Source organism: Arvicola amphibius, chromosome 6 (assembly GCF_903992535.2).
Source record: "Arvicola amphibius chromosome 6, mArvAmp1.2, whole genome shotgun sequence".
NCBI lineage: Eukaryota > Metazoa > Chordata > Mammalia > Rodentia > Cricetidae > Arvicola > Arvicola amphibius.
This window is the reverse complement of record NC_052052.2, coordinates 981,408-997,836: the sequence shown is the minus strand read 5'-3', so window position 1 is coordinate 997,836 and position 16,429 is coordinate 981,408. Positions and strand designations below refer to the sequence as shown.

At 47.8% G+C, this 16,429-nt stretch overlaps 1 protein-coding gene across 1 annotated transcript in view; it reads right to left on the bottom strand.

The window, feature by feature from the left end:
- Prkcz (protein kinase C zeta) overlaps nucleotides 1-16,429 on the bottom strand; it is a 106,182-nt gene that overhangs the window by 88,371 nt on the left and 1,382 nt on the right. The window contains exons 2-4 of the mRNA XM_038333393.2: nucleotides 13,745-13,866; nucleotides 12,633-12,722; nucleotides 10,829-10,879 (exon numbers count right to left, since the gene is read on the bottom strand). Coding sequence (XP_038189321.1) covers nucleotides 10,829-10,879; nucleotides 12,633-12,722; nucleotides 13,745-13,866 — 263 coding nt within the window. The remainder of the gene's footprint in view (nucleotides 1-10,828; nucleotides 10,880-12,632; nucleotides 12,723-13,744; nucleotides 13,867-16,429) is intronic.

Here is a 16,429-nt window from a genome sequence, read left to right as displayed (position 1 = left end):
TACAGAGACATATTTCAGTTAGATAGGCATTCTTCATATTTTTCAAAGGCTACAGAATATGGCATTTAATGTTTTAATAACTTAGAGCTTTTCATGACAATGAGACACATCTGTTCCTGGCAGCACCAATCTACTTCAAGAGGAAGATGGGCATCGAAGAGGCTCCTTATAGAGTTTGATAGCCATTTGGGCAAGAAACTGTTCTTGCCTGGACTGTTGCATAAAATGGACACAGAGAACCCGCAGAGAGAGGACTGCTGAACTTGCCTATAGGTGAGATGGTCTTTCGGGGTTCCTGATTCATGAAAGAGTCTGCGAGACATTCTGCAGGACACAGAAGATAGTGACTGAACTGTCTTTGAAATGTCCTGCTTCATGGAAAAGTCTGCTGGATACTGTGGGCCTGAAGGCTGAAGATGGATGCCCCAACAGTACAAAAGAACTTTGGGCCACTGTCCAGACAACGAGATGTCTCTGTCATTTCTAGAGTTTGGAAGTTGTTTATTTCTTGTTTACTTAGGTAATATTATATCCTTCTGGAGTCTTTGATGGAGTTGAAGAATAGATAGATAGTTATGGTTTTCCTTAGATATGATAAAAGATAAAATAGATATAAATATTTTAACTGTAATTCTTGCTTGATAAATGTTTTGTTATATGAAATTTTACTATGTTAAGGTTAAAGCCTTTCTTTTTTGTTTAAACAGAAAAAGGGGAAATGATGGAGGACTCTCATTGGTTAATAAAGAAACTGCCTTGGCTTTTTGATAGGGCAGGATTTAGGTGGGTGGAGTAGACAGAACAGGATGCTGGGAGTGAGGCAGACACCTCGGGCAATTGCCATGCCTCTCCTCTCTGGGTCAGATGCGATGAAGCTCTGGCCCAAGATGGACTTACGCTAGAATATTCCTGTTAAGCCACCACCTCGTGGTGCTACATAGATTATTAGATATGGGTTAAAGCAAGATATGTGAGAATTAGCTAATAAAAGACTGAAACTAATGGGCCAGTCAGTGTTTAAATGCATACAGTTTGTGTGTTGTTATTTCAGGGCATAAGCTAGCCAGGCGGCCAGGAGCCAGGCGGGAATGCAGCCCGCAGCTCCAATCACTACAGACTAGTCAAGGCTAGCCTCAAACTCATTAGAGAACACTTGGGCCTCCCAAGTGCTGGGAACACAGGCATGTACCCTTCTAAAGGTCATGAGTTTCACAGTCCTCACTTAGAGAGGGGGAAACTGAGGCAGTACACACTTCCCCTACCTGCACAGTCACACTGCATGTATGGTAGCCAATAAGGTGGTAGCCACACGAATGTCACACAAATTCATTTTTTTTCCCTCTCTCCAATACTAGGGATGGAACCAAAGCCTTCTGAAGACCAGGCCACTGCCCTCCTACTGAGCCACCCCCTCAATCTGGTCCCAGCACCTTTGGGTTACACATAGCATACCCCAAGATCTCTAGGCTGGTCCCTGAACAGTTTACCACTTCGGCTTCCTTTGGCGACCACACCCCCGCCAAAGTGTCATCTGCCCAAGCCTGTTGCTGGCCCACAGTTCTGACGACCTCTGGGAAGCACAAAACGGGGGTAGGGGTGGAGGTGGCAACCAGAGCAGCTCACCAGGTTGGGAGCACAAACGGAAACGAAGAGGAACGTGAGCTGAGACAAGGGACAGCCCTGGAAGTTTTTCCTGCCCTGCATGAATCTGATATCCACTTCAGAACCCCAGGGACCCAGCTCCAAGAGGTGCCCCACTGTCACCCCAGCCACACCCAGCCTCCAGCACAACAGTGCAAGTCCACCCACAAAGTGGAACAGTCAGAGCAGTCCACCAACCTACAGGAGCAGGGGCAGATGGACCTCAATGTAGCCACCAACTGAGAGTGTCTGAACACTGACATGCTCACTGAGACGTGCCCACTCTTTCCCTAAAACTTGCTGGTAAAATCTAATTTGTAGATGTGGTTAAATCAGAAGCCCAAGATGGATGTCTTTATCCCAGTGGGCCCTGAATCTCATGATCAGCATCAATGGCCATTAAAAAGAAAAAAAAAATCCCCAATAAAACACTAGCAAAACAAATTTAGCAACCTAGTAAGAAATACTATACATCATGACCAAGAGGAACTCACTCACAGGATCCAATGAAAATTCAAATTAAAAAATTGATTAGTTTGAGCCTGAAGAGATGGCTCAGTGGTTAAGAGAATTTCCTGCAAGCCAGGTGGTGGTGGCCTTTAATCCCAGCACTTGGGAGGCTGAGGCGGGTGGATCTCTGTGAGTTCGAAACCAGTCTGGTCTACAAAGTAAGTTCCAGGACAGTTAAGGACTGTTACACAGAGAAACCCTGTCTCAGAAATCAAAAAGAAAACAACAACAAAAACAAAAACCTTTTTGCTTTCCCCAAGGACCCAGTAAGTACAGAACAACCCTCTGACAAAATCTACTATCTAGTTAACCAAAAACAAACAAACAAACAAACAAAAAACAAAAGAAATCCCATTTTAAAATTAAGAAAAAAGAGGAGCCAGGTAGTGGTGGCACACACCTTTAATCCCAGCACTCAGGAAGCAGAGGCAGGTGGATCTCTGAGTTCAAGGCCAACCTCGTTCCAAGTTCCAGGACAGGCTCCAAAGCTACCCAGAAACCCTATCTTGAAAAGCAAAAAAAAAAAAAAAAAAAAAAAAAAAAAAATTAAGGTTCCCAGAAGTCAAAACAATTCTGACAAAGCAGAGTACATGGGGAGTGTGTGTGTGTGTGTGTGTGTGTGTTACTGGTGACTGAACTTAGGCCCTTACATATCCCAGACAAGTACTCTACCACCGTGCTATATGCCCAGCACCCTGCACTTCTCCAGTCTGGGCACACACCTGTAATCCCAGAGGCAGAAAGACCAGCATTTAGTGTCATCCTTTGCTACATAGCAAATTTGAGACCAACCTCAGTTGCAGGAGACCTTATCTCAAAGGGAAAGGGAAAAGAAAAAAACACCTCACTGCAAAGTTACAACAACCATATCAGTCACTTTATGTTCAGGCCAGTGGAACAGTGTGGTCGGTTATCACTTTCCAGATAAGAGCTATGTGTGGGAGAAGAGATGTGTTCGGTTTGACAAGGCAGAGTCCACCACGTGGGCAAAGCATGGCCGCTCCGTGGTGGCAGGAGCGTGTGACAACTTGCTCGTGCCTCGCTGAACCGGGGACCAGAGAGCTCCTCCTAGAACCTGGTGAGCTGGAACACTCTAACCCTACTCAAGTCATCTATCCAGTGTCCAGAAGGTTTCCAGACTTCCCAGACAGCTCACTAAGTTATAAGAGCCAGTGGGACAGGACCAAGTCTTCAAACACTCGAGCCTACGGTTGGCATTTCATAATCCAACCATGGCAAACAGAAAGCCCAGACACAAATCCTTTCGAATACACGAAAACAGTTAACAAGCGTGACAAGACCTTCATCAGGCAAAGGAAAATCTTTTCAATAGTGCGGGCAAAAGTTAGACTCTTACCAGACATGAAACACAGGAACTAATCTAATATGGATCAACGACTCAAAGGTGAAACAAAACCCACAAAACTTTAAGACCATGGGTGAGGCTTTGCAGTAAAGTTCTTACCTAGCCCGTGATACGCCATGGTTCCATTGGTGCACCACATGCACACAAACACACAATTAGGGCTCAAACTATAAAGCTGTAGAAGAAAGTGTGAGCAAAGGCATCACGCCAGGGCACAGGCAACAGAAGAGAAAATAGGCCAACTCCAAGAAAACTTTAAAACACTGAATGTCAAAAGGAACTTTCAACAGAAAAAGGCAACACACAGAAAGAGAAAGTATTTGTAAATCAACACTGACCAGACATGAAGATCCAGAGTATAAAAATCCTCACACTCACCAACAAAAACAGCCCAGTTCAAATACAGGCAAAGGATGCTGCAGTCCCAGCTACTCCAGAAGCTGGGGCAGGAGCACTGCTTGAACCCAAGAATTCAAAGGCAACCTGGATCACTGAGATCTCCATGTCAGGGAGGGAGGAAGAGAGGGAGGGAAGGAGGGAGGGAGGGAGAAAAAAAGAAAAAGACTGGGTGATAAAAATTTAATAACGTGTTTCTGCCAGAAATTTGAAAATTAAAAACAAACAAACAAACAAAAGGGATGGATTGCTAACATGCTCCACCACAGAAGAACCTCAAGATGCTACTGACAGAAAGCGGAGCATAAGCCCATGGAGCACGTGAGTCTCTTTATAAGAAATGTCCACAGCAGACAAACCCAGAGACAGGAAGCAGGTCAGGGGCCCAAGCTAGAGCCAGCGAGTGGCTGCTGGAGGGGTGGGGTGCATTCTGGAACGGGCTTGGGGCAGTGGCAGCAGAGCAATGGGAACACTAAATGCTGCTAGGGAGTTTGCTTCCACGTGGTAAATGTTAATTACACACTTTACAATTCAGAGAGTTAGTTTAGAAGTCAGTTAGAGCCTGACCAGTCCCAAGGGTGCAGGGGTTGGAGAGGAGACCTGCTGAGAACGGACATTGTGAATGTATTTCTTACTTGATAACTGTTCTTAATGTATACGGTTTTATTATATTAGAGCTCAAACCTTTCGTCTTTATTTAGACAAAAAGTGGGAATGTTGCGGAATATTCCTTTACACTGTGTGAAGATGTGTCACTGTGATTGGTTTACTAAAGAGCTAAATGGCCAACAGCTAGGCAGGAGGAGGTTAGGCAGGACTTCTGGGGACAGAGAAGTCTCAGGGAAGAAAGGGGGAGTCGCCAGTCAGATGCAGAGAGAGCAAGACATGCAGGAGGTCAGGTAAAAGCCATGCATCATGTAGCAACAGGCAGATGAGTAGAAATGAGTTAATTTAAGTTATAAGAGCCAGTGGGACAAGCCTAAGCTATAGGCCAAGCTTTTATAATAAGTCTCTGTGTTGTTTTGTTTTGCTTTGTGAGCTGGTACCTCCCCCCACAAAATCCGTCTACATATAACATCCAACATGGGGCCCAAATATCCAAACACAGGGCTTGAGAAAGCTAAGAAAAGTTCTGGACAGGAGCTGGATGTAGCTTCCTAGTCCTGTGGTCTCTCAGGCAGGCTGGTACTCACCAGCACAAACAGATGTGGCTACTAGATGTTACCTGCAGGGTGGAGCCAACCACCAGTGCCAGGCGCTAAGCTAAGCGGCGCTGCAGCTGACAGCAGATTTGCCTCGTGTGGTCAGAGAACTCTGCAGATGCTTAGTAAAGCCAGGTCCAGACACGCGGGCACACACACACACACACACACACACACACACACACACACCACTCTAAAAAGGTATAGTAGGTTTTAAAAAGTGCTTTGCTAAAGAAAGAAAAGAAAGTGGGTTCAGTCATAAAAAATAAATAGCTGCTGGACGGTGGTAGCGCAGGCCTTTAATCCCAGCACTCGGGAGGCAGAGGCAGGTGGATCTCTGTCTGAGGCCAGACTGGTCTACAAGAGCTAGTTCCAGGACAGGCTCCAAAAGATAGAGAACCCTGTCTCGAAAAAACAAAATAAATAAATAAATAGTTTAAAAATAATAAAAGTCTTTAAAAAGAGAACAAAGTAAAATTAAAAAGTTACATACGCATGAAAAATATTATAACACAGGGAGTTTAGACCTTGCATGGTGCTTTGGTAACTTTTATTTCTTTGAATGCTAATGAACAGAGAATGACAGCAGTTGAGAGACACGAGATTGTGGAAGGCATTGCTGAATTAAACCAGCTCGGATACTTTAGGAATGCCTTAACGCTAAAATGGAAGTCAGAAAATGTATTGCTTTGGGGAAGAGATTAGACAAAAGGTTATGCATCCATACAAGAGAATCAGGTTTGACTGGGGGAGACCCCCTGAAAATCCTGGCTACAGACAGAAAGAAATAAACCCAGAAAACCTACAAGATAGGTGATAGATATTCTACCTGCTCAAACATTAAACAAAATATAATCTTTGGCTGGTTAGTGTACAACAGGCAGTCCATGATGGGCTAATGTAGATACGCATGTTACCTTTGAAAGTCTGTGTTTTCAGAGCAAGGAGATCGGCCACCAATGAAAACAGGTGGCCCAGGTGATCCAGCCTCTCAAGCCCCTGTTGCGCTGTCCTCAGAGTTTGAGATCCGGACCAGCTTCAAGGCTGATGGCTGAGATGGTCCAGCCTCACAGACTGCTCCAGCCAGGACTGGAGGTAAATCTTGTGCTGTCCCATTGCACAGAGACTGGACAACAAATGTCATGGCTGGTGTTTTCGGTTTTCCCATGGTCCCCCAAAGATGCCATCACCCCCAAACAACAGAAAGCAGTCCAGAGAATATGATGCCCACATTCCCAAGAGGTGGGATAGATGGCTTTTGGTCATTTGATGGGTTATGAATGTTTGTCATTGTTTGGGGGGTGGTGGTTACAAGTTGTTAGTGGTCATAGCCAGGAGAAAAGCTAAACAAAGGAGATTAGTTTCAGGGATCTCTTTCTAAAGGGAAAGAGGGGGGAATAGTACAGAAATGATGGGATAATTGATTATTGAGTTGACTTTTCAATAAGCACTAGGCGTAGATATTTTGCATTTATATGGATTTATTTATTTAAGGTTATAATTATACTTTATATGTGTCTACTCTTATTTAAAGTATTATACCTATGCAGTTCATTTAAGATTATAATGTAAAGTTTTAGTCCTTGAAAGCTATTTAGGGTAATAAAAAAAAAGATAGGTTAATAGTTATCTATAACATCGACCTTATAGTCATGTTAGGTATGTTTTCAAGGCTATACAGAGACATATTTTAGATAATAGGAGATCTTCAAAACCTTCAAAGACCTACAGAATATGGTATTTAAATGTTTTAATAACGCAAGGCTTTCATGACAGTGAGACACGTCTGCTCCTGACAGCACCAACTTACTTCAAAAAATGACTATGGGCATCAAAGAACCTCCATACAAAGTTTGCTTTCACTGTGGCGAAAGTTAGCTATTTGGGCAAGAAACTCCCGTTGCCTTGACTGCTGACAGTGTGCTGTCCAAACTGGACAAGCAGGAAAGAAAGCAACTGCCAGACTTTGCCAGGACAAGTAGGTCAGTCCTTCAAAAGCTCCCTCTTCACAGAAAAATCTGCCAGACATGCTAAGCCGGTAGGCTGCAGATGGATGCCCCAACGCTGCAGAGGAACCTTGGGTGACTGTCCAGGCAGCCAGGTGACTCTGTCAGTTCTATAGTTTTAGAAGCTGCTTTCTCTACACTCCCTGTTTACTCAGGTGATATTTTATCCTTCTCTGGAGGGGATCAAAGACTAGATAGCTACAGTTTTACAGTTTTCCTTGTTATCAAATTCAGAAAAGAAACTTACAAAAGAGGTATAAAGTTTGTAAGATTGAGAAACAGAAAAGCTTAAGTAGCTTGTCTAAAAGGATGTTTAAAAGATCTTTTTAGGATGGTAATACAATTTGTGACAAGAAATGGTTTAGGTATAAAACTAAGATAAGATAGATAGTGGAGTATTTTCTCTACATTTGCCAAATGTAAATGAAATAGACATTGTAAATGTAATTCTTACTGATAACTGCTCTTACTGTATATAGTTTTATTGTGTTAGAAATGTTGCAGAATATTCCTTTACAGTGTGAAGATGTGTCACTGTGGTTTGTTTAATAAAAAGCTGAACAGCCAATAGCTAGGCAGGAAGTATAGGCAGGACTTCTGGACAGAAAGAGCTCTGAGAAGCAGAAAGGTGGAGTTGCCAGCCGGATGCAGAGGAAGCAGGACATGCAAGAGGAGAGGTAAAAGCCATGACCCACGTGACAGCACAAAGATGAACAGAAATGGGTTAACTTAAGTTATAAGAGCTGGTTAGAAATAAGCCTAAGCAAAGGATGAGTTTTCATAATTATTAAGTCTCTATGTCATGATTTGGGGACTGGCGGTCCCTAAAAGCCTGTTCCACGGCAACCAGGTCCTGCAAAGTTTCCAAACTGGTATCCACCGCTGGCTGTGATCTACCCACACTGAAGCTCAAGGAGATTCACCCTTGTCATTTACATCCCCCCAGGCATGCCTGGCAGTGTTGACGCACACGCCTTTAATCCCAGTACTTAGGAGGCAGAGGCAGGCGGATCTCTGTGAGTTAGAGGCCAGCCTGGTCTACAGAGAGAGTTCCAGGAGAGGCTTCAAAGCTACACAGGGAAACCCTGTCTCGAAAAACAAACAAACATCCCACCATGAGGACCCTTCTCATTGATCCTCAGCAAAACTATAAACACAAATGTTCTTGCGGGCAGCGAAGTCACACGGTTTTGGCATGTTCAAGACAGGTACAAACATCAGGTGGGAAGGGATACACGCTGGGGAAAACAGAACATCAGCACACAGAGTGGGAGACCCTGTGTCAGGATCCTGTTGTTTCAAACAGTCCAGATGGCAAGGAGACAAAGGCCTTTCTATATCCCAGGGCACCAGCCAGCCAGGGAAGCGACAGTCCTAAGTGCGAGAGGACGACCCTGCTTGTCAATCATCCATCCACCTCCTGTGGTACTCAGTAAAAGTTCCATGCAATGTTCTGACAAAACTGAGTGTCTGAGCCGGGCGGTGGTGGCGCACGCCTTTAATCCCAGCACTCGGGAGGCAGAGGCAGGCGGATCTCTGTGAGTTCGAGGCCAGCCTGGTCTACAAGAGCTAGTTCCAGGCCAGGCTCTAAAAAAGCTGCAGAGAAACCCTGTCTCGAAAAACCCAATAAAAAAAAAAAAAAAAAAAAAAACTGAGTGTCTGTCAGAGACTGAGCCACCCCAGCAAGCATCTCAAGGACCTACTTGTGTGACAGGGCCAGCCCTTCTTAAGGCTCAGCCGCATTTTCTGCATGCCCACAGGACAAAATGGACCCACCTCGTCACACCCAGCTTCCACTTCAACAGTGGCAGCACTGTATGATAATAGGCCACCCACTCAAGGGACGCTCCTACAGCATCTACACGCAAACAGGAAACCAACAGGCTTACACCCTGGGACGGAGCTGAGACAGAAGCACAAACCCTCTGGTTACAGGGGCCGCCTGGACATGAGGCAGAACACATGAATATAATCTTGTTACCACGGCCAAAAATCCACCCAGGCGACAGCCAGGCACTCCCCGAAATGTCCCTGCTGACCCCACAGTGTGAAGATCAAGGAGTGGGATGGACAGGACGACCTCATCTTCCCTCCTCGGCTGCTTTAGCTTGTTCTTTTTTAAAATGGCATTTGTTGAGCTATACATTTTTTCCTGATCCTTTTTTTTTTAATTTTAGAACTTTGTTATCATTGTGTGAGCATATATATGCATGTATGATGTATGTGAGTGCAGGTATATGTGTGCCATAGTGTGAGGTGTATGTGCGTATGATGTGTGTGAGTACCATGTACGCTGTGTGTCTGGAGGCAGATAACTCAGTAGGGCTGACTCTCTCCATGAGCTGCAGAGATTGTACTCAGGTCATCAGGCAGGAACTGAACCATCTTGCCAGCCCACGTTTTATGTTACTGTTTTATATACTCATACACACGCTGTCCAGATGCCTGTCCCTCCATGGGACATGGGCACCCCAGAGGGAGGGTCCTGGAGCATTAGGGAGTATTCCACAAGGACATGGAAACAACACGCTGGCCACCTGCCCTAAGGACTCTGCACGGGCTACCTGGGACTTGGGCTGGAAAGTCCCGTGTCATGGGTTCCACACCACCCAGTCTGTCAAAGGCCTCTTCAGGCAACACCCCATACACACACACACACACACACACACGCCTGACTGATAATCTCACCTGGTGTCGTACCCTGTGGCCCTGGGCCGGTTCTCCATACCACTGGAGGCAAAACACATGGGCTAAGCACCTGCCTCCTAATCACACTGGGTTGTGCAACCTCAGGTACTTCTTCATCGGCCAGGGAAGCCAAGAGTTGTCACCCCAGGAGCCTTGTCACCCCTTAGCACCCAAACACAGCCTCCAGGACACAATCAGAGGCAAGGGCAAAGCTCCCCTTGGATCCCGCCACTTCTGGGACCTGCTTCCCTCATCTTCAACCAACAGACCAGAGGGGAAGGCAGGGGAGGACCAACAGACCAGAGGGGAAGGCGGGGGAGGATCAACAGATCAGCACAAGGCAGGAAGAGGACAGGAAGGCCAGGCCCGGAGTGATCCGCGTAGAGCAGACACGGTGGTACAGATAGATGCATAGGGGCAGTGTCCGGGCGTCCTGGTCTGGACATTTTCCTCGTGGGACAAACGAGAGCGCTCTGTGGACCTTCTACTGTGCCACCTGACAACCAGGCCGACCACCCTTTTTCCCTCACCTCCCAACTGCCGACAAAGTACCAGGCAGCCGCATCATATCCATGGAAACCGTGGAGCCAGCCAAAGTGAAGAGCTCTCTCTAGGTTATGGTACTACTGTTCACGCTGAGGTTAGATTCCTCATCAAGGTAAGTGACTCGGGGTCCCCCGGCTTCACACAAGGCACCCACCCACTGCCCTGATACGACGGATCAGCTACCTGTAGCACATGGCGCGTGTTAGAAATTTAAAAATGGAGCACTCAGGCTGGAGGGATGGCTCAGTGGTTAAGAGTACTGGCTGCTCTTGCAAGAGAATATGGGATCAATTCCCAGCACCCACATGGGGGCTGATAACTATGATTCCAGTTTTTCGGGGGATCCAACGCCCTCTTCTGGCCTCTGCAGGTACCACCAGGTGCTGATGTGGCTCACAGACACACAAGCCAGCAGAACATCATATCACGTAACGTAAAACAAGGGGTAAACCGAAAGGGAACTGAACACTCACTGTCTTCCCCAGGACAAGGCATGCCTGGCTGTTCCGGGATGCTTGGGAAAACTGGACAGAAAGGAAGAAAAGGACAAGGTTAGTAATCAATGTACTGTTAACACTGTCTCTCAGGCAAAGTCCTGCCCTGCTCAAAGCGCTTGCCACAGTCTCCATGAGACCACTCCTGGAAGACCTTCCTCAGCAGAACCTCAAAAGCCCACGTGGTCAAACCCCACTTGTAAGGTTCCAGGGGGAAAATGCTTTTGGAGAGCAGAGCTATCAAAGGAAAACCAGCAGTTCTCATGAATAAAGTAACCCAGATGCAAGAAAGCGCAGTGATTATTTTGAAAACCGACCTTTAAAAGCCACGCTAAGGATTGAACCTGGGGTCTTGAGAACGCTAGGTAGGCTCTCTTCCACTGCGTCTACGTCCTTGGCCCTGCCTTTCCTACTTTTTATTTTGAAGCCAAGTCTTGCTAAGCTGTCCATGCTGGCACTTATGACCTCTACAGTACAAGTTTGTCTTGAACGTTCTCAGTCTCTCTACCTCCCGTTTCTCTACAAGCCTGTGCCACGAGGCCCAGCGGAACGTAAGTGTGTGTCAGGTGATAGCTCAGGGTGTAAGGTGCCTACCATCAAGCCTGAGGAACTGAGCTCCGATCCCAGGGACCTACGTCATGAGGAACCAACTCATGGAAGCTGTCCTCTGATCTCAACACATGGATTGTGGCACCCGTGCATGCACACAATAGATAAATACATGAAATGATACATTTCTAATTAATTAATTTATTTTTATGTGTACGTGCGGGTCTCTGATTCAATGTGGGTGTACCACATGCACAGGGGAGCCTGCGTAAGTCAGAAGAGGCACTGGCTAGCCGCCATGTGTATGCTGGGAACAGAACCCAAGTCCTCTGCAAGAACAAGTGTTCTTAACCACTAAGCTATCTCTTCAATCCCATAAATTTACTTTTAAAAATACATAAGTGCTAAGGGACGCTTATGTATGCGACAAATATGCACTTTTCTCATTGGTGAATAATAAAAGCTGCTTGACCAATAGCCAGGCAGGATAGGGATAGGTGGAACAATCAAACTAAGGAATGGGATGAGGAGGAATAGAGTTGGGAGAGACAGGAGCAGCGCCCAAGGAACAACATGCCAGCAGACGGGTAAAAGCCATGGCCACGTGGCAATAGATTAATAAATAGAAATGAGTTAATTTAGATGTAAGAGCTAGTTAGTAATAGCCCTGAACTATAGGCCAAACAGTTTGTAATTAATATGTTTCTGTGTAATTATTTGGAACCTTGCGGTCAGGAAACGAAAGTCACCTCCATTCACACATAAGAACATCATCTTGTTTTCTCCTGGCAGGCTCCAAGTGCCTTCCCAATCATTAGGCAGTCAAACAAAGATCCCCATAGTTGAGGAGAGCCCCTCTGGCTATGTTCTGGTTAGTTTTGTACACTTGACACTAGCCAGGGTTATCTGGGAACTTCAACTGAGACAATGCCTCCATCAGACTGGCCTTAGGCAAGTCTGTGACATCTTCTTGATTGGTGTGGGAGGACCTCGTCCACTGTAGGCGGTGCTGCTCCCGGGTAGGTATGTCTGCTGCAGCTCCTGCCTCCAGGTTCCCGCCCTGGCTTCTCTCAATGATGGACCATGAGCAGGATGTGTAAGCAAAATGAACCCTTTCTTCCCAAGTGGCTTTGGTTATGGTATTTGCCACAGCAGCGGGAAGCAAACCAAGACAAGTCATTTATCTGGACAGACCGAGCGGACAGACGAAGAGCCTGCCCTCCAGCTCACTCACCATGGATGATGAGCACTTCATCCCGGCCCTGACACACCAGGCGGAAGGCCTCCTCCAGCTCCATCTGCGAGGACACGGTACAAGGGTCGCCTAGGGGGAGGATGCAAGAGGCACCAATGAGGCTACCGAGGTATGAAGGCAAAGAGGTCTGAGCTACTCAGCACTTCAGACAGAGGTCTGGGTGGGCAAAGTCTCACTGCTCATGGTCAGCACAGAGCAAGCGTGAGAGACTCCACAACAGCCATCCAAACCAATGAGTTAATTTTCCCTCATGGGACCTCAGCTTCCCATGTAAGAACGTATCAACCCCAGAAGGAAGTCATGTTCACTCACAGCCTTGGGAGCTCTAAGAGCCTGCTAAGCAGCAAGCAAGAGCTAGAACTTCCTCCCAGGTGGCCTAGGTAAAGGAAAAGGTCCTTGCCTCCTAGGCTTGATGGATATCAAGATGCGTACAACCAGCCCCATGTACCAGCAGTTCTGCTGAAATGGGGGAGGCCATGTGTTCTGCCTGCCCCAAGGTGCTTCCGACTGGCACCTGTAGTTGGTTGTGCAAAAGGAGTCTCTTCTGACCTCCCCCCCACAACCCCATCTCATCCCAGGTTTCTATGAGTCTGAATGTGGGAAGGAAAGAGGAGGAAGGAAGAAATAGAGACAAGGATAGAGGGACACAGAGAAAGCAAGAGAGGCGGAGGAGGGGCAGAAAGGAGGGAGAAAAGAAAGAAGGAGAAAGGGAAGAGGAGAGAGAGATGAGAAGGGAGAAAAGGAAGTAAGAAAGTAAGAGACGGGAAAGAAGGGGGGAGAGAGAGAGAAATCAAGAAGTGGGAAACAGATCCCTCACGGTTCTTCTAGGGAAATGAAGAGCCAGTCCTTCCTAAAGCAGCTGCCAGAACACCCCAGGATAAGGCAAGTGTAAGCTGGGGGCCAGGAAGGGCTCAAAGCTTCCCCTGCATCTGAGCTGAGTCCCCATGGAGCAGGAACACCCCCTTTTTGCCTTGCTTTTAGCGCTGCCCCGACTGCCTCAGGTCCTATCTACCCCGTTTGCAGCCACCCTATTTAGGAACTGTTGGCTCTAGTCGGCTGTACTTGGGGGAGGCTGCCTAGCCAAAGCCCACCTTCGCTGTCCACCCACTTGAGGGTGAGCGGGTGCTGCTGGTGCAGGCCACACATGTCTCGCACTTCCTCACAGAGGTCCTTGAACGTTGTCATGGCATCCACGCTGGTGATCAGGATGTCCCTGGGACAAAGAGGACAGAGACATCTGTCACCAGAATCTCATCTCAAGTCGACCAAGCGCTGCTTTTAGTTGACCAAGTTACTGAGTAGAAAAATAAAAATCTTCCCCAAAGACAATATGGCAGCCCCGCCCCCAACACAAAACAGAACCAACGACCAGTTTTAAAAACAACCCGCGGTGGGCTGGAGAGATGGCTCAGCTGACTGCTCTTCCGGACGACCTGGGTTCAATTCCCAGCACCCACATGGCAGCTCACAGCTGTCTGTAACTCTAAGATCTGACACCTTCACATGGACATACATACAGGCAAAACACTAATGCAAATAAAACAAAATCTTAAGAAAAACAAACAAAAACAGCCACCATGACTTTATGAAGGATGAAGTTTAAGCGACAAACGGCGCCCCCTAGTGGCGGCCTGGGGGTCCAAGCAACCGCACCTATGGGGCACCAAACGAAACCCCAAGATGCAGACCTAGGTCCATTCCCTTCATTTAGGTAAAACACCATAGTCAAGCCTTTCCCCAAAGCCTTGACGATGACAACCAGGGTGCGTTATCCAGAAAAAAAGGGAGAGGAGGATAATTAGTCAGTTCATTAAAGCAGCTCTTGGATGTCTTGGCAGGACCTGATGCACCTCCGTCCTGGCGTAGCTGTGAAAATTCTAAAAGGAATGCTTTTTGGCAACCTCAAATCTCAGAATGCCCTTGTCTTAAAAGATAAATCTTCTCATTCCCAAACGGGATCTCTGTAGCGGGAGATGGCTCAGAGACATGCCCCGGAGGAGGAAATGAGAAAGGGGGGAGGTAGCTCCCCTATATTCCTTACAAGAAAGGGCAGCGGCAACAGGTTTTCATGGGAACTAAGCAGGAACCACACCCTTACTGGCGAGGCAGTAAAAAGCAACTCATGCCTCACATCCGCGGGGAAAGAACTGCTCTGAAACAGAAATGCAAGCCAGGGTTGCTGTTGATCCCTGGCTTCCCCACTGGGTTATCTAAACTGGGTCACATAACTGTCTATAAACAAAGCCTTTGTCTACTGACAACAAGGATCCAGCACCTACCCAGCCCCCCACATGCCATCCAGGGCCTTCAGGGACCTGCCTGGCCCGTGGATCTCACCCACTCTGTAGGGCCAGGGAGAGATGTCCCCAGATACCCCCACCTTTTCTACCAGGACCAGCCAGCCAGCCCCTGCACAGGCCTCACATAGGAACTGACCCTGCTCCTGCCCACCACACCCTGTAGAACCATGACGGGTAACCAAACTGAGGCACAGAGAGCCTCCAACATCCAAGCCTCCATCCCAGGTGCCCGTCACCTGCGGTCACCCTGACAAAGTGCCCACACTGCCCAACATACTCAGCACTGGCCAGCCTTGGGAATGGGGGCTCTGGAAATCAGGTCTGCAATCCCTCTCTTGGATCTCTTTCTGAACCCAGAGGACAGGCGTGAACTGTTCCTGTGAGACCCCAATGCTTCGGAGGTGCCACACGAGGCTGAACTGTATCACCCTGGACACATCTCGCCTGAGTCAGAAGGGTGAGCCTTCCTCACGACACAGCTCTAGGTGAGAGTGTCTCCCAGAAGTTAGGGCCAGCCTGGAAGGACCACCCATCCCTGACTCTGCCTCTTGCATCTTCCAGGGCCACAGCAGGTCCTCCAACACAAAAGTTCTGAGGCGAGAGCCTCAGAAGGGAAGACATCACCACTGTCTGTGATGTCTGAAGCTTCAGAAAAGTAGGCACCTCAGCTCTGAATGTCAGGCTCACCTGCAATCCTCTGAGAACACAGTGTTGCCTGACACCCCTGAAATGTAGGTGACCACGGGTGGCAGCACTCTGATGTCAAGCCTCAAAGGGACGAGGGACAACAGGAAGACAGACGGCCGTCACGTTACAGTGTTCTAAGGACAGGACTGTATCTCTGACTCTAAGCAGTGGCTCCAATACATCCCTCAAGGCGGTGTCTGACCTCGTGCCCCCAGAACACTGTCTTCCCAGACAGAACGCCCCCTCAACCCACAACCTTCACAACAGAGACAGTGTCTGCGATTCTTACATCACTGTCCGGGGGGCTCAAGCTCTAGAGAGGGACCCAGATGGCAGATTTCAGGGTAAGTGAGGAGGAAGGCTGGCAAGGAGCCCTGTCTAAGGGGAGATGAAGTGGTGGGGGGACAGAGTGAGCAGGGAGTGGAGGAGTAGACAGAAAGGGAAGAGGGCAGGAAGGGGTGGAGAAAGGGAGAGAGGGGAGGTAGGGAAAGGAAGAGGAAGGGGGGGCTCCACTTTTGTCAGCTGAGGAAACCGGAGTCAACAGGTTGAATTACACCGCCAGTAACCAAAGTGCTCCCCAGGGACAAAAGGGAGGGAGGAGTGGGCAAAACAGACAAGTCCAGGACAGGGGGCACTGTCCAAGGTGAGCCGTGACCCCCAAGGTGCCGGCTGAAGCTGCCCTAAGGGAAGGGTGGATCCCCAACCCCACCCAGGGGCCCCTGGTTTTAGTAAGGGCCAATCCCAAGCATGCTCAGCTTGGGGGTTTCAGGCAGGAGACAGGGTCTCTCT